The sequence below is a fragment of the Struthio camelus genome, chromosome 1 (genome assembly GCF_040807025.1).
Source record: "Struthio camelus isolate bStrCam1 chromosome 1, bStrCam1.hap1, whole genome shotgun sequence".
Taxonomy (NCBI): Eukaryota; Metazoa; Chordata; class Aves; order Struthioniformes; family Struthionidae; genus Struthio; species Struthio camelus.
Window position 1 is genome coordinate 112,475,894 of NC_090942.1, and position 21,900 is coordinate 112,497,793.

General features: G+C 41.6%; 2 protein-coding genes across 9 annotated transcripts in view; one reads left to right on the plus strand and one right to left on the minus strand.

Annotated features, from left to right (window-relative positions):
- LOC104139644 (multidrug resistance-associated protein 1) overlaps positions 1–10,678 on the plus strand; it is a 40,634-nt gene extending 29,956 nt beyond the window's left edge. For 3 of the 8 annotated variants that reach the window (XM_068910862.1, XM_009667896.2, XM_068910854.1), the window contains 5 exons: positions 294–437; positions 2,120–2,278; positions 3,731–3,897; positions 4,957–5,151; positions 5,649–10,678. In XM_068910862.1, coding sequence (XP_068766963.1) covers positions 294–437; positions 2,120–2,278; positions 3,731–3,897; positions 4,957–5,151; positions 5,649–5,760 — 777 coding nt within the window. In that variant the 3' untranslated portion in view covers positions 5,761–10,678. Of the gene's footprint in view, positions 1–293; positions 438–883; positions 1,026–2,119; positions 2,279–3,730; positions 3,898–4,956; positions 5,152–5,648 lie in introns of those variants that run through there. The other 5 variants (XR_011135012.1, XR_011135009.1, XR_011135023.1 and 2 more) reach the window with 5 other exon arrangements.
- HSPA13 (heat shock protein family A (Hsp70) member 13) lies at positions 10,276–18,879 on the minus strand. Its single transcript, XM_068910904.1, has 5 exons — positions 18,753–18,879; positions 17,275–17,615; positions 16,095–16,308; positions 15,371–15,538; positions 10,276–13,812 (listed from the first exon to the last, which is right to left on the minus strand). The coding sequence occupies exons 1-5, from the start codon at positions 18,775–18,777 to the stop codon at positions 13,142–13,144; spliced, it is 1,419 nt and encodes a 472-aa protein (XP_068767005.1). The 5' UTR covers positions 18,778–18,879; the 3' UTR covers positions 10,276–13,141.
- Between the last annotated feature and the right edge of the window lie 3,021 nt (positions 18,880–21,900).

Below are 21,900 nucleotides of genomic sequence, written 5' to 3' on the forward strand. Positions count from 1 at the left end.
TTGACAGAACAGATACCAGACTATTAGCAACTACTCAGTTAAAATCAGCTGACTTTTTAAATGAATACATATAATGTTGGTTTTTGAGGGGGAAAAAAAAATCAGTTTGAGTGTTGTCGCCCAGTGTCTGTTGAGATAATTCGCTTCTCCCTCCCTTATATTGCATTGGAATTGTTCTAAGCCTGCTTGGATTTTTAGAGTTACATACCATATGTATCATTTTCCTAGTGTTTTTAGTTGACTTGTAACATTTCTACTGCCATAAACTGAAACATCAATGGTTTTAATTCCAGGAACCCTGGATTACTTCGAAAAGGCCACCCATGGGATGGCCCAATAAAGGCATAATAGAGTTTATTAACTATAAGGCTCAGTACAGGAAAGATGTTGGTTTAGCCTTGGACGATGTCTCTTTCCAGACGAAGAGTAAAGAGAAGGTATTGTATATAATAAGAAATAAGTCAGACATACAAACTTCTGTTCCTCAACTTTCTACTTCTAAAAGATTCCGTGTGAGAAGACTCCAATACTATATACAGCAAGATTATGCCGAACAGGAAAAATGTTAAGTGGAGGAGCTAGATTAAAGACAAATGGGAAGAGGAAAAGTATTTTCTCCTATTCACTATAAGAAACTGGGGTACTGTTTTATTTCTCCCACACACTAACTGGGGGAGAGTCTCTTTGAATACAAGATAAATGTTTACTTAACTTCCTGTTACTTGAGAGGAAAAAAAAGCATAGGGGAAGGGTGTTACCAAGATTACTTTTTAGAATTTTCACTACATCATGGTCAAGGCAATCAAAGTTCAAAAGTTTCTTGCTGGGTATAAATGTAGCTTCATAAGCTCTCTAATTTGCTATTTTTGAATTGGTTACGTAGTGGCTGGAAAAAGCAGATCCTACATTTGACATTACAAGAGACCAGATCGCTAACTGCTATGGAGTGACATAGGTCCATTGATGTAGAATCATAAGAATGGAAGGGACCAGTTGAGTCAGAATGCTGTCCCTTAGTATCAAAGGTACTCATATCATACAAACTTGTCTTTCTTGACCTTGTCTAATGTCTTTTTGCCTGTATTACTCTAACTGTAGAAGTATTCCTCACCTTCTCTGCACTAATGGTTAGAAGTCTTTTTGCTAGTTCACAGCCAGCTAATACCTTTCGGCCTTTCAGTAAAGGTATATTGACCCCGTGGTTAGACAGATTTATAATGACTGTCTTTAAATTCCAGTAGTGCTTTAGACTGATTGTCCAATCCTGTGATAGATCAAATGCCTCACACTGAGCTAATGCTGAGCAAAATGGGGAAACAAAAATGCTGTATTTGTTTATGCCAAGCTATTGCGTGTTTTACAGTGAGGCATAACTTAAGTTATCAACCTTTCTCTGAGCCTTAGTGGCTGCAGAGATGAAGATAGCACATCATCATAGGTAAGTGAAGCTGTTCATGGGAATGGCAGCTCAACAGTGTTAGAGAGCAGCAGCTTAATAGTGTTAGATAAGGAGAAACGTGGACTTGTCTCAGTTCCGTGCTGCTTTAGGGCCTGTGTGAAAAGGTGACCTTTAGACTATGTGATCCTAAGGTGATACTTCTGAGGTGATGCCTTCCTCTCAGAAGCATGGATAGTCACATTCCCAACTAGATTTTCCAACTGAATTTGGCAGCTTTAAAGAGGATCTAAACTTGAAATTCAGCTTCTTGTCCATTATGTTTAATATTTATTCAGAGGAATATACTGTCAGATTAGTGCTAATCAGCTTTGGGTTTAGGATCAAGGAACAGAGCACAAGACCTTGTTGGGAGTCATTGGTTTGAGCTCAAGAGTGCTAGACAAAAGAAAGGGGGAAAGGAAGGGCCACCCACTGAACCAGGCATAGGCTATACAGCTTCTGAGGGAGAGCTGCGATTGTGAGCCAAGTAGTCCAAAAGTGAGTTTTAAAAAACTTGGTGTATATAGGACTGTTTAACAGTTTTACCCACCTACAATATTGCATGTTGGTTAAGAAAAAAAGTTTTGAACTGAAAGTTAAAAATGAACTTACGAGTCATTTTTCATGTGCAACACATAGTACAGAAAGTTACAGTCTTTATCAGAAAAGTATCCATTCCAGGTTGGAATCGTTGGAAGAACAGGAGCTGGTAAATCAACACTCACAAATTGCTTGTTTAGAGTTCTAGAAGGAGCTGGAGGCAAAATAATTATTGATGGAATTGATATATCCACTCTTGGACTCCATGACCTACGTGGAAATCTTAATATTATTCCACAGGTAAGATTTGTTTTAGAGATAGCTATTACGCTGTTGACTGACACAAGACATTTAATGTTTTGTGAGAAATTACAAGTCCAAAGGCTGCCAAGAGGCAGGGACATAAAACTCAAATAGTATTTTACTGATCTTTGAAAACAGGTTCTGTACTGGCCTATCAGGTTTTAGAACTGAATATCTGAGAGTCTTAGCTTTTTGATTAGACTAAGTCTTATGTACTGCTGGCATCATGCTATCCTGAAAAAGGTCACATCTGTGTATTGGTATTAATGTGGAAGGAGCCTTGAAGCAGGTGAGACCACAAGTATGACATTAGGTTTTATTAGGCCAGGTTTAGTTTAAGAGTCCTAGCTATAATAACTCATGTATTCTCCAGAATCTGTAGGTAAATAGCTACATATGATGTTTTCAAGTCTTACGTGGAGGCAAAGATATTTAAAAATGTGAGTGTCTGAAGAATTTAGGGAATAAAGTGATGAATATTGTGACATGAGTCAGGTATACATATTTAAATTAATCCATTATGGTCTGTCTTGTGGAGTTGTCCCTGCTTACTTCAGAACAGGGCAGAAAACTCAAGATCGGTTCATATATCATTAGGATTGTTGTTATGCTGCTAATCTAACTTACTTTTGAAATAGAAAGTAAAACCTAGATATCTGACAAATTTAATGGTCACCTAAAGAGACTTTTCACATGTTCTCCGAGTGTCACTGGTACAGCCATGTTTGTATGGGTGATGTTGATGTAATCATTAAGTTTATATGACTCTTTCCATGGGAAGTTCTGTTTTCTTTTAACTTGTCTGAACTTTTAACCATATTAATGTATTTCCTTTGTCTCTACCATAGACTGTGCAGGGAGAGAAGGCTAGGAGAAGAACAGTTAAACCAAAACAATTTGGGAGTTTCAAAGAATGAGTTGAATAGAAAAAGAAAATACTTTATCCTTCCAAATTCTTGGATGCTATGCTCAAGGGAAGGATAAATTTACAGTTGTCATGGTATAACTTTCGGGTCAGAAATTAGAATATGAACCTGAATTTAGTTATGCTGAGAGACTGCAAAATACAGCAATTCACACATGCTCAGTAGTAACATTTTCCTTTAGTCAGCTAATGATCTAGGAATCTGCATAACACATGCAGCAGTTGTAAGCTGCACAGTTTTTCTCAACTGCAGTTGCAGGTGTGATCTACTGTGAACTGTATATTGGATCCAGATCAAGGCAACTAAACTGAGACCAGGTGCAGACCAGCAACCAACAAGCTGGGAACAGACAAGGAAACTAGAACTGTAAGGCTAAAGAAGTGGAGACTAGAGCTTATGGCAAGTAGATGGAGTCCAGAGTGTGAAACTGGGTAGGCAGGGAGAGTGGAACTGGATGAAGAGGAAAGTCTGGGACAGGGAAAAAAAAAAAAAAAAATTGTTCTCAAATTTTGCTCTTATTTAGGACCCCATCTTGTTTTCTGGGACATTGCAGTCAAATTTGGATCCACTTGGAAAACATTCTGATCTTGAACTGTGGGAGGCACTGGAACTGTGTGACTTAAAAGATTTTGTTCAGTCACTCCCAAATAAGCTTCTTCATGAGATTGCAGAAGGCGGTGAAAACCTAAGGTATACAAACAAGCAAATGCTTATTGCAATATTTCCCAATAGTGTAAAATTATCTTACTTCAGGACAAAAATTTACTTCAGAAAACAGCAGTATAAAAATGTTACCACTCCCTTCATTCTAAGTAGAATTATTCTGGTGGTAGGAGTTTCTTTGAGGTGGGCAGCTGATGACAACTGTGCAGTATCCTATGGCTTACGCTATATGGGAGGCTAGGGAAGTGGACCCTTCTGGGTTCAGGTGCCTAAGTGGGTGCGCAAGTATATGAGTGACTTTCACACATCAGCTGATAATATTTGGATAGAAAAGTGTTGCCTTATAAACAACTGGAAAGAAGGCAAAATTAGAAAGAGCTTGGTCCTTTGCCTTATTTGCTTTGGCAAAGCAACTCAGTTTTTTCTTCTGTAGCAACGTGACCCCATAGATATGCAAGGAGGGAGACATTTGACACAGAAGGACTCTAAACTCTAGGAGACGTACCTACTGAAGATTTTCAGCAGCGAAGGGGCAGACCAGAATTTAACAGTGTAAGAATATTGTAGTAGCAATAAGAGTATAAATATATCAGAGTATATTGAAAATTAACTTGGATTTTTAGGACAGATTATTTTCAGGAAGCCGTTTCTAGAAGGCATACACGACAGATAACATACCTAAGAGGATCAAAACTCTTACCTTGAACATCCCTTATTTAAGAAGTAGTTTAGCTATCAGTCTGGCTTATTCAGAGTCCCCATTATAATGGGAATATAGAAGTTGAGGGCAAGATCAGGTTTACGCTACAAAGTTCTGCGAGTATAGATTAAAAGTCACAGCTTAATCATTATTGATACGCTGAGGAAAAAAAAAAGTTTTTAAAAAAAAGCTTCCCAAATAAGATGAACATATTTCGCCGATCTTTTGACGAGTATAGGGCATTATTGATGAAGACAAAACAGATATACTCCATCCTATCAGCTTTACATCAACTCAAATGTCTAAGATTTAGTAGTGAGGAAAAAAATTGTTTTCTTCTTCCTCAGAGTGCCTGACCTGACCCTTCTCACATCTATTTTTAACAGTGTTGGGCAGAGGCAGCTGGTCTGTCTTGCCCGTGTTTTGCTACGAAAGACAAAAATTCTGGTCTTAGATGAGGCAACAGCTTCCGTTGATACGGAAACAGATAACTTGGTGCAGTCCACCATCAGAAGAGAATTTTACAACTGCACAATACTAACTATCGCCCACAGGTTACATACAATCATGGATTCAGAGAGGTAAGTTTTAATAGACCATTTTAAAAATATATGTCTTCCTTTAAACGCATTAGTTTTCAGACCTACTAAATCTGACAGCCCTAAAACTTGTTTACTGTGGTATCTTTGTACCCATAAAATCCAAGATATCATGAAAGACCTGTGCGCTGATATTAAATACTGCTAATCTGTGTTTTGTTTCTCTCTTCTAATTACAGAAGGGATTTAACCTTTTCCCCCCCACTAAGGTAGAGGTGTAAGCTACCACTAAAACCATGTAGCTCGCTAGAATAAACAGACTACGCTGCAGAATCTTCACCAACTGAGCAAAAAAATGCATTTTCAAAAGTTTTTTTAAATGTAGTAGTTCCTAGCTTTAGGAACAGATGAATTACCTAGTGCAGAGAGATTTCTTTTAAATAAGAGCTCCAGTTAACAAATACCTGTAGTAGGGCTGGAAAATATGATTAAATAGCTCATTTTTCCGCTCCCATAATTTTTCTACTTTTGCATTGTAGAGTGCTTGTTCTGGACATGGGAAGAATTCTAGAATTCGATACACCACATAATTTATTACAACAGAAAGGTGCTTTTTCTAAAATGGTCGCAGAGGCTGGGATAACAAGATAAAGGAACCTAATGAATGGATTCTTAACTCCAGTCAACGCTCTAGGGACATGCGTTGTTCCTGATGTTGTAAGAGGCTAGCTTCCTTGAAGGCTCCTCCCGTTGCTATTTACTACTGCCAAAATCTGTATATATTGATCAGATTTCTTAAAGTAACTGTTATCTTTTTATACATATCACTTACTTTGATCATACTGGTACTGGAATAATATAATGAAACAATGATTTTCATGGCATGTTTTAAACGTTGCACTAGCGAAGACGGTAAAAATATATCTTAATGCTCACACAAATCACTAGCTCTGTCCTTATTTTTAAGGAAAAAAATGGTGCATAATTAAATTGCTCGGATATTACGCTGATTTAGTTAATACATTCTTATTGTGAACTTACAAAAAACACACATGCTTATTTTGCTGACACGCAGGCTGATATCACTTGGTGCTGATTTTTAGGACGTGCATAATTGCATGTATATTTCAGTGATTCTTGAGGCAATATACTTGCCACGTAAAGCTAATTTTCCTTTTAACGTGGTGATTTCAAAGTAACCGAAAAACACTTTATGTATCCCATTGAGCATTGCAAAGTCACATGGTGGAAAAAACCCCAGAAAAAGAGTCAGCTGCAGATATCTTCTTGCTAGTAGATTTTAGTGCAAATCTTAACACTAGTTAGCGTAGCAGGACAGGTTATGCACATTTACTAAAAGCATCATTTAAACATACATGTATTCCAGTAGGCCACATAAATACTAATTTCCATTTTTATTACAGCTACTAAATCTCTTCCAATACAATACCAACTTAATCAATGCAATATTATCTTAAAAATAAGATTCCCATAAACTTATTTCAAAAATATCTTCTAGGTATATGAATTAAGCAGACTACAGTGTTTCATTACTGCAACATTGACTCTCGACTAGGATCTTATTTTTTTGCCTTTTAGCAATCAAGCCATGTTTGCAGTTTTAGAAAGGCGGAACGAAATGATGGAGACTTTCTGAAGAGATTTTTCCCCAGATGTGATTCTAATACTGTGAAGGTAACAATTAACTTACTTACTTAATTACAGCAATGAGAAGGGCTCATTTACTTATTTCTTTATTCATTCCTGAAGGTTAAAAAGAAAGTCTGCCATTCTACATTGAAGAGGGAGTATCTAGTTTAATTGACCACAAACACGACATAGACTATCACCTGCACAAATCTATTAGAAGAACAAGATAAGCTGATTTTAGAACCAGTTAAGAGCAGGTACAACAGAGGCCACATAACTGTGATCCTCTGGTAGTCCCAGAGAGACAGATAGGACAGAAAGTTTGGCAGGAGAGAAAATAGCTTCTTGCAGAGCACTGCCGTTTCCTGATCTTTTCTCCAAAGCAAAGCCAGCGGCAATTCCCCAACAGAGCAGAACTTTCTCATAGCAATGTTTAACTTCCTTCGTAACAGCGCGTAACGTGGCACAGGCACGTTCTTCACCTGGTCCCCGTCCCTACTCACCTCTATACTCACCACCAAATCCACCCTTTCCTGCAAGCATCCCAGGAGAAGCTGTAAAAGGCTGAAGCAGGTACCATTCCTAAACTGATTAATATGGCTTAGGCTTAAGGAGGGGGAGAGTAGAGGCTTTAGTGTCTCAGACACCAACCCCTTTTGCAAAGTCCAGAGAAAATAAGCTGAGGACTGGCATCAGTGCATGGTAATTCTGGCTCCCCACCCCCAGAGGAGGGTTTTCTTTGCTTACTGATGGGCTAACATGGCCTTATGACTTTGGATTACCTTCAGAGTGCACAGCTGGGGAAAGCTGCAGACTCCAAACAGTTGCAAAGTCTGAGAGAAAAGAACATGAATGGTTAGAGTCAGCAAAAGCTAACTAGCTGTTCCTTCTCTTTTGACATGCTGAAGTGCTCGTGTGAACATATACTTTGAAAAAAAGGAAGTGCAGCAGAGGCAGAATCAGTGTGATATACTCCTGCTATGTTTTCATAGAGCAATAGCTTCCCATACTCACATATTAAGCTGTATAACAGGCTTAGGGCAGGCAGGAAAAAGCAACTTAGTAGTAAGACTAACACCCAAGATCCCTAACTTCTGCTGCCTCAAGCCCAATGTAAGATGATGGGCACATAGGGAGATACGCTTAATGTAGGAGATAAAGCAGGCCCATTTGGCTCCCTCAAGCCCTACATCCGCTCATGCTTTGCGGAACCTGACACAAGCTACCAAACACAGTGGCATCAATAGGTAACCAGCTAACTTCCTTCGCAGTGAAGGTGAAACCATGTTGTAGCCCTGCAGGCCAGCCCAGCACTTAACCTCAGCTCTCCTGCTGTTCCTCCTCCAAACAGCAATGCTCCAGGGCATTAGAGAATCCACCACAGTATGAGAGACATGAGGCCTGGCAACAGGTCCCAGCGTCATCCTGTGAGGTAGCCTATAAGCATCAAGCTCTGCTCTGAGTGGGCCACCGCTGACTGAGATAGGAAAAGGTGCAAGGGAGGGCAAGTGTGGAAAAGTCCAGCTTGGGGCTTTTCCCAAAGGGCCCAACACTTCTTGCCCTTGAGGAGTTCCTGCTTCATCCCCTTCTCAGCTAGGCTGCTTGGATTAGGGAAAGGAAGGGTAGGATGGTCCAGACTGTCAGGGCCAAGCCACAGGTGAGCAGTAGGGCCCCTTGCTTCCTTTTTCTTTTTCACAGGTAGCAGCACCTGCTTGTGCCATGTTTCAGCTTCCTTCCCCACAGCATTCAGAACCCTACAGACAGGCTCCTCTCAGGCTACCCCTAACTTTGCTCCAACCGTTACTCCACCCTTTCCTGGCAGCATCGCAGGAGCAACTGGAAACAGCTGAGAGCACCCTGTCCTTTCCCTCACAGGAACCTAACTGCTAAAGCCCACATCCTCTACAGCCTCTTCATCCTTTCACTTGACCAGTCCAAGCCCTCCCACCCTCTGCCTGGCCACCTAACCAGACTTTCTTTGCTCCACTCCTTCCTTTTCTAGCCCACAACCCCACCTCTATCCCAATACCTTTAGAGAGCGTTTGCAAGTCACTTGCTCCCTGCAATATAAAAGCCATACTGCTAACCTTAAGCCCAGCCCAACCTTCCCCTAACAGGCAGCAGTTACTTATGGGTGGCAGAAGGCAGGAATTTGCAAGCACCAGAGGGGAAAGCCAAGCCTTGGGAAGCTCCTATTCCATAAGCTCATCCATCAGGCATGTGAGTGCTGACCTTTCTCTCGCTTTGACTTTGATACCCTGAAAGCACCTCAGATCAGAGTCAGAAAAAGACACAACCTCAAAGCTGCAACAGCTGCTGAGCCTGACCAAAGGCGCATACAGCAGACTCGTGTTGGCACCTTCCAGGACAGATTCTTTTGTTCTTGGCCAAGGCTGGCTGCCTCCCCTCTGCTGGTTAGGGTGTACCTTCAGGTTAAGGTTATGAAAAGGAGGGACTGCCTCAGCAGCCATTTCTGCTTTATTCACACTTTTAGGGGACCTTCATATTTACCTTTGGAAACAGCTCAGGTGAAAGTAGGAGCCACTGAGTTTGAACAATTTAGTAAACCTCACATTCAGGCACAACAAATCAGTATCAACAGAGACCAAGTGGTGATTTCTTGTCTCTGTGCTGCATGGTGCTCTTAGACAGCAGCAGTTAAAAAAGTGTTGCGCTGCAGAGCACTGTGGCATTTTCTCTTGCTGTGGTTCCAGCAGAAGTTGTTCATGGAAGTTCTAGATTGGTTGAAGCTGCAGGCTGAAAAAAATGCCTTTATGAAACTCCACCATCATTCAGGCTCTTTAGACCTTACTTTTTTCTCTGCCTGAACCCTAACATGACATACAGGTAGGGACCCATTCACACCTGGAAGCAACAAGGACTCCTTGGAACCCACAAGGGCCAGCTTTCCTGCTGCAGCTTTTCAGACTGCACCATTTGTTCTCATTTTGCACAAGCCTGCCCCTAGCCTTCACTTTGTGCATGTTTGGGGCCATCATGATACCCATCTGCCTCCTCTTATTCTGCTCATGTCCATCCTGCAGTCATTGACCGACGCAGAGGGAAGGTCTATACCTGCCCCCTGCCCAGGGAAGCCAGCAGACAGGACTCAAGCAGCATAGCAGTAGGAGGGGTGGGAGGTGCTCCCTCTCCCAAGTCCCCAGGAGCAGGGGGATCATTGCTGTCCCTGCTTGTCCCTCTGACAAGGGATTGCCTCCCCAGTCAGTGTTTCCTCCCAGCACTCCTTGCTTTTCCCCTGTATCAGTGTGCAATCTTTTTGCATTCCCATTCCCCCAACCCATAGTGCAGCTTGAGAAGCCAGGGTCTTCTCCTTCCCACACCAGTTCCTAATACTCTGCACCAGTTTCTGGAGAGGATCTGTCACTTCAAGCTACGGCAGCACCTTGGCAAGTTGGAGCATTACAACCTTATCCCCTCAACTCCAAATGAATTCAAGGAAGGAAGAGGGAAGTAGTGCTGTTAGTCTTTCCCTGAGAAACTGAAACAAGACACGTCTAAGGGACAAGAGAAATTGCTTTTATTAAAAACATCCTAAAAGGCTATTTATAAAATGCATTTCATCTTCGGCATTTGAAAACAATTCAGGAACACAGAATTGGTGAAGCATCTATACTTTCAACGTTTCAACCCATGAGATAAGCATTAGCTATATAAATATTTGCATTACAGCATAGGCAACATTATTCAGATTTGAAGGGCAGTTTGTAAAGGATGTCAGCCTTCAATGACAATTTCTGTTTACACAGAGACTTCTGGTGGTAAGCAGTACACATGTATACCTGGAAAGATCCATTTAGTACAGTGAAGATCCTTCTTTAAAAATGCAATGTTTAGTGCCAAAATACAGTACCAAAACCAAAGATATAACATAAATTACTTGATTGCAGAATTCAGAAAACAGTTATCTAATAAATAAGGTTGCATTGTGAGATATTCAATGTACAGTAACTTCTGTTTAAAAAAAAAATCTGTAGAGAAATATGAATAGATACCCTTTTGTGAAGTTCAAGTAAACAACAGCTCACCCTTCCTTTACAATTCCCAGATTAACACTGGAAGAAACCTCATTTTTGAACTCCTCTAGAGTGAAGGAGTATACAGAGTACTTCATTTACTTGCATTGAGTTTCACATTTTAAGTTATTCTCAGATTCCTGCCTGACTTGTCCCCAAACTCGTAAAATGCTTCTGATAGTTTAGCTTGACTATAATGTGGTTCTATTTTATGCCTCTGATCACTCTGAAAGTGCATTAAAAATGAAGCCTCAAGACCTACTGTAATTCCAGTATACTTTGAGAAGAACTTACAGCAGGGCAGAAGGAAAGGCCACAATGACTCAAGACTTAAATCAAATACCTGCACGTATATCTGCAAGGCAAAGATAGCAAATGCATGAGAACTGTACTGTATACTGGCATTCATCCATGATTTCACTGAAGCTACCCTTCTTCCAAGTCAGGAGATAGTTATATTCATCTTAGTCCCTTACCACTCACTTTAACTGTGCAATATTTTCTTTTGAAAACATTAACACTTTTTACTGAAAGCTCCACACACAGACTTTCAGGGTCACTGTCAAAGAGGTATGAAAGAAAAAAAAAAATCTTCCTATATAAAAATCACTTTGGTTTTCCACTCAGTGAAATAAAACAGATACTAGCAATATTTTGGGAATCTTCTGTGAAGTTAAATAACGTTGATGGAATAGTTACATGAAACTATGATTCAGAGTTTTTTTTTTTTTTTTTTAAATTGGATTACTTCAAAGATATAATTTACACGACAGCTATACAAACAGCTGAACCAGCACAACTAAGGGGGTGGTGCCATAAATCAGGTCTACCACAAGGAGAATAATAAAGATACTTCAATATAGTCATAGCTGCAACGATAAAGCTAAACCCCAAACTTTATCTAGGTAAGCTTAATATGAAAAAATAATTCTGAAGCATACAGTAAAATGCTTAGTACCACCTGTTACTAGAGCTTACCTCATTAAGACTGGGGTTTTATTAATGGATGTCTAAATGAGTTTTAGCTGAATGAAGTGTTTGCACTGTATAAGACAGTCCTACACAGAAATGAACATACCCAGCCTTTTAAATATTATAACTCTCCAAAGAGTAGAGGAACTCAGTCACTAGAATGAGTATCAGCTTCTCTTCATGCATTTGCTAGATAGCTGGGCACCAAAACACTTGCCTAAAATAAACTCCCAAGAAAGGCTACCTGAAATCCTGGGTTACATGCGCTGTTTCCCTCCCAAAACACTCACAACAAGCTCTAATCTATGTTCAGTTTAAAGTGGGGACTAGGACAAGGAACTTAAACCGCAGATACTAGCTAAAAAGTACAAAAGAGCTAGGTGAATTTTCATTTACTAAAACTTCAGGAACTAAACTTCTTCCAGGAAGTCCCTTCTGTCCCACGCTTTCTCCCCCAAAAAAGTAAGGCTAGGGTGGCAGACAGGGAAAGAGGTCACATACTTGTAATTGCACAAACATGAAATTCATGTTGGTCAAATTCAAGGGAAGAAAGATTGTACAGGTATAACTTTTTAAAAAATACATAAAGTTCATACAGTTTTCATATCAAAGGGATTATAAATAATAGGTGGTATGCACTTGTTCTCTGGTAAAAACACTAGTGGTATGAGAGCAACACCTACGAGTAACAACTAAACAGAGACCAGGAACTTAGCTCTTGAAGATGCACTAAGTAGCACTGTGCATTAACAAGAGCTAAAATTGTTAACATGGTTTGACTGAACCAGGAGACAAGAATTTGCCATATAGTCTCGATAATATGCTGTTATAAACAGCAGAAGAATCAAGTGAATGCATAAGTCTCATTCAAGCTGCAATATGCCTTTTAGAAAGGTGCTCAAATGACTCAATTTAATAAATAACTTTAAGCTCAGCACTGCTAGTGCTATGTGCGCTAACACAGATTCACATTCTTTCAAAGTATAATATATTAAACATGGAAATACCTATGGCACAGTACCACATAACCTGCAACCTTTGGTCACGTTCCATTTATATTATCATTATTAAACAAACACCTCTTCAGGATTTGCTAATAAAATTTAGCAAGAGAGTGTGGCTATGTCATCATTAGCATTTTCATCCAATATCCCCATCTGCAAGTCAGCAGAGGACGCTTCAGAACTTCAAAATCACTCATACCTTTGAAGTAACATCTAGCTTTAACACAATTAGGTGTCCAGAAACACCTACTTGTAATAGATATAAAAATGGATATAATATGGCTAAGATTAGGCTCCACTGCCAGTCAGATAAGTATGCACCATCATAGTATACTATTGGAGAGATGGAATGCAATGGGAAAGAGTTTATTTTCAGTTAAAATTAGTTTTCCGTAAATGCCTATTAGGAATTTCTATAGCACTAACTTGGAGAGGCCAGGACCCACCAACGATTCCTGCTTGGATAGCTACACCCATTACAACTGCTAGATCAGGATCTACAGATGTGTTAGGTTCCTTTCCAAAGAAATCTTGAATAACTTTGCGTATTTGAGGAATCCGTGTGGAGCCCCCAACTAACACAATTTCATCCACTTCTGCTTTGTGTAGATGGCCTTCCTTCAACACCTGTTCAATGGGCACAAGAATCTTTTCGAAAAGGTCCTCATTCAACATCTCAAATAGCTTCCTAGAGATTTCTGTTTCAAACACAACTTTGACAAAGTTGTTCTGCACTTGTGAACCATGTCCTACCAGATTTTTCTTATCTTTTGTTACTTGTGAAGACTTGTCTTTAAGCACAGTATTTTTGTTCAGCACACTTTCTGGAAGATCTTCTGTAGTCTTTTCTGGGATAGTCAATGACAGCCTTATCGCAGAGGCCTCATGCACAGTCAAATTTAATTTAACTGCTTCCACAGCCTGTCTGAGTCGATGTATTTCTTCTTTTCTTGATGGTAGAGAACCATACCTTTGATGGAGCTCAGCATACAAGTGCTGCAGCAACCTCTGATTAAAATCCTGTCCTCCGAGTTTGTTGTTACCTAAAACATCAGAAAGGGTGCATCAGACATCACAGACTTTAGAAAGCAGAAGTGCATCTTCTTTTATTTGGAGGTGGTTCTCAAGAGCCAAAACAATGACACTAGGATGTGATTCTCTTGCTCTGTGCTTATCAGAGCTGGGAGAATGGATGTTATCCACTGAAGAACACAGGATTGCTGGTCACTTCGAGATTTTTATTTAGCAAATAATTGAAGAATCTACCCCAGCAATCTTCTCTCCTCCCAGAATAGCTCTGTTACAGTGAAATGAAAAAAAGCAGTTGCTGTCGATTCAGTGGAGCTATTCTTTACAGAGAAAAAACACTGTAATAAGGTAAAATTCTAGCTAGAACCCTGTAGCTGAACTGTAGTACTCCTCAGTACATCTTTTTCCAGTCTTAAATTCCCAGTCTTAAAACAAATTTCTCTTTGCCCAGAATAGGCTTTTTCTCTCAGCGCTACCACAGTACAGCTTCATAAGGATCACTGCTTTAACATTTTCAAGTCATTGAAGGGCTTTACACAGTCACATGAAAAGTTGCATGCTACTGACACATAACGGATATACCCTGACCAAGGCAGAAGAAAGTGATTGTAATGCAGACAGTAAGCTTCAAGCTCTATTAACAGATAGATCTTCTATTAGCCTTTAGAGAGCAAGAAATAGTGTACATTCCCAATTTCTTCTTGAAGGCTATTCCTGTGTGACCTCTCCAAAAGCTTTCAAATAATTACTCTTGCTTCCCAATCAACCATCTGGAAATGGCCTGTAAATTTTCATCCCTGTGGAACAATACTCTCAATTTTTCCCATCTTTTTGTTTTGATTGAAAACAAGAATTCAGTTTAATGGACATCCATCCAAATCAATCAGAACGAAGTCGCTAAATGCTTCTTGCTGTTCCACTCACACTGGAGAGAGCAGCAGCTCACATAAAACTCATTCATTCAAGGCAAAGCTTGAAGGTAACACTACATCTCAGATCTGTCTGAATCCAAGTCATCCGTGAAGCGGTTGCATATTCCCTACAGTTCTGCTAGAGGTTGCTGCCAGAACTCTTTGCCAAGTGATGAATCACTTTGGCTTATACATATTACGAAACTTGTTTCTGGGTTAACAGCATGCAAGGTCCCTGCCCATCTGAGCAGGAGCCAAATGCAAGGCAAGGATGTCCAAAACATTCTTCAGTGATTTGGCAGGTACTCTCAGCTCAGATACAGAAAGGTGATAGAAGGCTTTGATATACCCCCTCTCCACCCCCTACCCCTAGATCTAGTCTAGTCAAAGTAATTGTAATACATGCCACCACTTACCCTAGTGGGCACAAACATCGACAAAATTAAACCACAGCTTGTTACTTTGGAGTCGACCAAAACCTGAGACTCTCTTTTAACTACTGCAGACAGTTGCAAACCTAACCTTGCATAAAGGTAGCAGAGAACACTTTCAAAGAACACTTTGTTATACAGAGTGGTATGTTTTAAAAAAAGCTTCCCCAATGGTGACTTTAGGTGCACCTTTCCATTCTCCCCTTGAGAAAGTAAAGTCTTATTCTTACCTGCCATGGCTCGTGTGAGGAACATCCCTCCCTGCTTGTTCAACAGAGAAACATCTAATGTTCCTCCACCCAAATCCACCACCAGGACATTAAACACATCAACTCTGTGGAGTCCATAAGCCATAGCTGCAGCAGTGGGTTCATTAATTACTCGCAAAATTTCTAGCCCTACAAGAGCAAAGAAATCAAGCCATAGTCACATGCACTTGAGCCATTTACCATTAATTTTCAACCAAACTTACCTCAAGTAAAACATCAGATCTAAGTGAGATGGCTCATAAAGTATTATTGCTTGGAAAACTTATTTAAGCCTAAAGTAATCCTCTTTCAGTGCCAGGATGAAGGCACAAACCATTAGTTACCCAAACATCTTTTCTCCAGAGAAAGCTTACTGAGGAGATTTATTTCACAGTGGTTCTATTTGCCTTTAAATTATTGTCAAAGGGTGCCCCACATTAATTCTTCGGGATTACCGAATACTTTCCCTAAACAAAACTTATTTCTTCTAGCCATGTATGTTTGCATTAATCCGCTGCCTCTCTTGCAACCCAAGAGTTCTTTGCTGTTCTTCACAATTGCTAATGATCTATAAAAGTCAACTCTATGGTTTTCTACCACTGATTCACCGTTCAATTCGGAATCACTCTAAGGCCGTGCTGTAGTGAAATAAACCTAAAGATAATCTTGGGCTTAACAGGAAAACATTGGAATAAAGAGACATCACCTGCAAGGTTAGCTGCCTTAATGGTAGCATTCCGTTGCTTTTCGTCAAACTCTGCTGGCACAGAGATGACTGCCTTTGAAACAGGCATACCCAAATAGTCTTCTGCCATTCTCTTCAATTTCAGCAGCAGCTGAGAGCCGATATACTCTGGAGTGACATGAAAGGTTTCATTGGTTGTCACAGAAAACTCAGCTGATCCGTTGTTGTTGAAAATCTGGGAGAAAAAAGCAACACAACCCAGAGATGTGAATCTGTTTGTTACTAGAAACTACCCCCTTTGCTGCTGTCCCCCTTCATCCCCAAAAGCTGCATTTGCATATAGTCTGCTTATTCTGGAAAAATGTGAACGTACGTTTGCCACTCAAAAACCACTTAGCCTGGATCACTTTTATTCCTTGATTGCAAATAGCATGCAAAACAAGCTGCTTAAGTGGTTGGACTGTATCTGAAGCACTGTAGCCTACTGTGCCCAGATACATTAAAAATGTTAAAATCCTGCCACTGTTCTATTAACTGTAACATTACATGACACAACAGCATATTCAAAGATTAAAGTAATGCCTTTAATCATTAGATTCACCTGACTGATAAAGCATCCCACAAGTTCTTCCTGAAAGGAAGCAAACAGGCTGATACTAGAACAGTTCTTACCAAACCAAGAATTCAAAAAAACTGTTTCTAGTACCTGAAAATTTGTCTCTTTTCAGCAAATACTGAGCCATGCTAAATTAATGCAAGGTTTGCTACTGGTCCATTTAGCACTGGAAAAGTGCTTGGGGGGGGGGGGGGAGGGGGGAGCACTAGGACAAAGGAAACATGACTTTTACCTTGCCCCCCCCCCTTTTTTTTTTAATCTCAGGGCAAAAGTGAAGTTTCAGTGAAGCAGAGCTAGACTTCCAAGTTGTTTATACTTTAAGACAAGGGTCTGGAAGGTTACCCAGAAAAAACATCTCACAGTACAGAAAAGGGTCCCCTGGAAAATCACTTTCAACTCTCACGCAGAAGTATACTGCTTCTACAACTGTGTTTCCCCCTCCCCTCTCTGGAGGTCCACATTGCACCTTATGGTTTTCAGGCATATCAGATTCTGCCGAATGACTCAAAGGTTCAGAAAATCTGGTCACCCATTATATGTTTTAAGCTTCCTATGGATTTTTGCTGGAAGACAACAGCAATTTACCTTAAAAGGATACCTGCTACTTTCACTTTTCAGTTCTTCTGGAGTGAAGATTTTCCCAATGAATCTTTTTGCATCATAAATAGTGTTCTGAGGATTTGAATCAGCCAGTTCTAGGCCATCATATCCTACATAAACATCTTTGTCTGTGAAAGATACTATACTTGGAATGCTGTTGTGCCCATTTTCGTCTCCAATAACCTTCACTTGTCCTGTTCCAGGAAGGAAGACACCAACAGAGCAATAAGTCGTGCCAAGATCAATCCCAATTACTTTTGGTGTAGGCATTGGTAAATACTGCTGTGCTAAATAGCCAGCTAACAGGAGAGCCAGAACCGCTGAACCTGGAACACAGATTTTGAAAAACAGGGTTAGAGTATGTACCGCTGCAAACTTAGAAGTCAAGGAAAATGGCATCACATTATACTTCACATCTTATGCAGTATTATTTTGCTCTGTGAAGCCTATTCAACTACCTAATTAGTTTTCAGTTTCTTCAAAGGTCATCAAGTTCAGGTCTCTTAACTCCGTCCTATTCCTAACCACTGCTAACCAGTTACTAAACTGGTTAGCTCAGATTAACATTTAATGCTGAAGAGTTTTAACAGGTTCAAAAAAGAAGAACAGTAAAGCCAAAAGTATCACTGTGCTATACTAATACTTTTTCTGTCTACAAAGTATTTCACAATTATAGGTTAATTACTAATTTGCTGGGACTCCACCTATGAATAATTCCTAAGAGAGATCTGAGGAATGAGGTCACACAAAAGCAAAGTGAAACAACAAACTCCTGATTCAAGTACTTCCTTTAACTTCATCCAAAGTCTCAAAATAAGGAGATACAAAATCGTAACTTCTCCTTTTTCAGTCATAGCTCCCAAAGAGCATCTTCCCACCCTTGAATCTCTCCCAGACAGGGAAGTCAAAATGTCAACTAGTTTTAAGTGCAGAAAGTGACATTTCCCCCCTCCTTTTGTATTAAATCAACAGACATAAAATAAAAAAGCCAAAATGCATGCTAGAGCAAGGCTTCAGAGAAAAAAAAGCAAGAAACATAAAGGGCATACGTTGCAAGCAGAAGTAATTTCAGGAAGATTCTCAGAGGAGTGGAAAAGCAAGCCCCAGCAGGGAAGGGCGGTCACAGCTGCCCTGCAAACAGCCTACTCAGAAACAACAGGTTTACTTTCGGCCACGAACCTCCCAAGGGATCTTTGGGCAGCACTCCCCACTGCACTCAAACCCCGCCAAGAAGAGGAAGGCGCCAAACGCGTAACAAAAAGCAGGGCTGTGCTAAAAAGGCACGCCGGGAAGGTGCCTGCCAGGGTGCGAGGGTGCTGCCACCTCCCTCCCCAGCCCCCCGGCCTCAGCACGGGCCCCTCGGCCCCGCAAGCCGCACAAGGGTACCCCAGGCCCGCTCAGACCCCGGGAAGAGCCTGGGCCCCCGGGCGCGGCTCCCTCGGCAGCCGCAGGGCCGCACTCACCCAGCACCGCCATCTGCCCGGCCATGGCTCCTCGCCGGCTCCGGCACCACCGGCCAACGCCGACCGCTGACGGAGCCTTCCGGGCGGCGCCGCGCCGCGCGGCACGCCGGGACTTGTAGTGCCTGATCCCCGCCCACCCCGGCGGCTTTCGCCTGCTCTCCAGCGCGGGAAAACCACATCTCCCAGCAGGCTGCGGCGCACGCCTTCTTCCGGCGGACGGCAGCCATTCGGCTGAGAGGAGGGGCGGCAGGCGGTGGGGGGGAGCCTAGAGGGTGGGGAGGCGCGCATGCGCAGGAGGGGGGCTCGCTGTCTGCTGGGAGCGGTAGTTGGCGGTGGGGGCAGGGGGCGCGGCCGGGGCCGTGGCAGCAGGCCTGGCGGCGGGGGCCGGGCGTTTGGGCCGTGAATGCTGGTGGGGAAACGACTCCCGCTGCTGCAGCCCGGCGGGCGGGTAGTAGGATCTGGTCCAGAAGCACATCCGGGCCCTCACTGCTTGATTTTACGCCTTTAACTAACTAGTGCCATAAAGCGCAACACGGCTTCGCTTCTTGCTTAGCTGTCCCCTCAGCTCCGGGAAGCAGCAGGGGATTTCCAGGTTGTTGCAGGTCGAGTTTCTCCTTCAGGCAGAAATCGGTTTTAAGCCTCCAGTGTCTTCTTTTGTTTTTAATGCAATTTCAATCAGCTAGTTTCTAATAGAAAATATTTGTAAGTGAGTAGCTTACAGAAAGCAATCTGGACGAAAACTTAGGCCCCGTTTCCTTGCAGCGCCATCTCTAGTGCCTCTCTTTCTCCTCAGTGATGGAAAGGCACGCAAGCCAAGAGTAATTCCCAGGAGCTTGCTAGTTACAGGCTTTTTCTATGTGCGAGAAGTGGCACCACTTCAACTTAATATTAAAAAATTGTGCGCATCCTCCATTTATTGTGAACCTAGTTGCAGTGATGCGGTTCATGCCCTGCATGGGTAGGTGGAAACTCTGGGAAGGGAGGAGAAAGTTAAGCCATTCAACCTCCTTAACAAGTCATGATCTGACTGGTTTTCTAATTACGGATCTAACTAAATTTTTCTTCATACATGAGAAATGAATCAATGTCTCTTTAGATGGCACCATTTTAATTGCAGTCATTGTGAAGTTATTTAAGTGGGCGAAAACTTGTGGTGTTTACAGTATTTCTTGACTCATAAAACTCCAGAGCAGGCACATATATTTTGAAGTTTATGCAATTTTCAGAAAAAAAGGTTTAGTGAAGACAGAGCATATAATTAAACTGGGTTTTATTCATGCACACAGTATTTGACAGCAACCACATGCTCATACACATATGCACATACATAAGGACTGATCTGAAACCTCACACTTCTGTAGGAGTGCTGATATCTATGGATATTTTTTAAAAATACCGTGACAAAACCTCCCTTCGGAGGTCTTATCCTTTCCTAAAGCATAGGCCAGGCTCTGTTTTTATCCTTGAAGCCGAAGTTAAAACTCTGGAAGACATTGGGGTCACTTAGTAACGCACATGCTGAAGGGCAGAATTCAGGTGCCCTTCCCTATACAGCTTCCATCCTATTTCTTCACAATAGCACTGCTTAATAAATTCAGCTTATCAGTCGAGTCTCTTCCCACCTGACTCTGAATCCGCAGGGGCCTGTCCATTCCCTGTAGACTCACACAGCTCAGGCCACCTGCCTGGGAGTCAAACCAAGGAGAGCAGAGATCTGCTTGCGGCAGGAATATGTTTCACAGGCTTTATGCCCGGCAGCATTTGTATGTCCTGGGCTCTCACCATCATTACAGAAACTTTTTCAGGCACCACCTTCCTTCCTGTAGGTCTTTCTGGCTTTTACGTAATTGAGGGCTGGATTCACCCTACCTGCTGTGTAGTACCTTGAAGGCAATGTTTGAGCTACAGCTCCTCTGAGCACCCACGCTCCCATGAAGTCCAGAAGTAGCTACGTTTTCTCCCATATCTTCTCCGTGACATATCAAGGCCTGCTCATGGACATTCCTGAACCCTATAGAATGATGCCTGAACTCTCAGATCTGCAAAATAAGTAGAGCTAAAGTTAGCAGGCTTGCAGAGCTCAGTTTGTTGGGCATTCACCAAGCACGTCTGCTCAATCAAGACCTAAGTAACGGCAGTGTTAAATACGGCTTCTTTTACCTACTCTCTTAGAGCAATCAGCCAGGGTGCTTTTGTTTTCTTCCCTTATTAGAGGGGATGCTAACCTCGGGAGAGGGTTATTCAGAAGTGGAAAGGTACATTCAGTGTTTCCTGAGAAAGTAGTTTTTGATTTTGCATAGAATAATTAAATATTTCTTGGTCCAGAGAGAGGGGTTTTTCAATTGGGAGGGGAAAGCTATGGGGAGTCCCTGCCTCATTCACTGTCTAATGAGAAATACATAAGCTTTGCTTGGAGCAGAGACTGGAAGACAGGTCTTCTTTTTCAGGAATTAAGAGCTTCAGCCACTTTACTTAACGGCCCACAAGGCCCCTACCGTGATGTTCAGTGGCTTGCCTGAAGGAGGGCCATACAAACGCAGACCCATGCAGCTCCTTTAAAAAGCCTGTCACAGTGTGATAAAATGTCAGCAAAATGTTATACCTATTATAGCTTCACTGGATGTAGCTGAATTATGGTAAGTTAGGATCTACGGTAACGTGGGCTACTATAACCAAACAGTTTCTGGTACCTACAGTAATTTGGATGCCGTCGCTGCGCCGGCTGTGCAGCACTGATAAACCCTTGGCGGTCACACACCAGGCCTTCAAATATATTTCAGCATGTACCTGCCATTGGTTTTAATAGAAGGTGGACATGTAACAACTACCTTTGAGGGTCTGCTTATTTATGCTTTTTAGTGCATCTATTCACTGTGGTAGTAAGCTATTTAAAAAATTTCAGAAGTTTTTCAATGATTAATTTCCTTCAACGGGATATTGTTTTCCCCTGGTGCTTTGACAGGTGGAGGTCAACATGTTTTTGTCTGCCAAGTAGCTTGGGGGAGAGAATCGGTCACATGATGTGTAAGAGGCTGGTTTAAAAACAGTCTCCCATCAGATAGGAACTGGTCTCTGCAAAAAAAAAAAAAAAAAAAAAATTACACTGGGGAATGTCAACTGAAACCACAGACCTGTGATGTGTTAAACA

Excerpts from the sequence above, each read along its gene's own strand:
- HSPA13 (XM_068910904.1), bottom strand. The coding sequence starts at position 18,777 with ATGGCCGGGCAGATGGCGGTGCTGG. Across the intron at positions 16,309-17,274 it reads GTAGCAGGTATCCTTTTAAG|ATTTTCAACAACAACGGATC; the intron begins GTAAATTGCTGT and ends TTTTTCTCCCAG. Across the intron at positions 15,539-16,094 it reads TAAGGCAGCTAACCTTGCAG|GGCTAGAAATTTTGCGAGTA; the intron begins GTGATGTCTCTT and ends TTGCTCTTGTAG.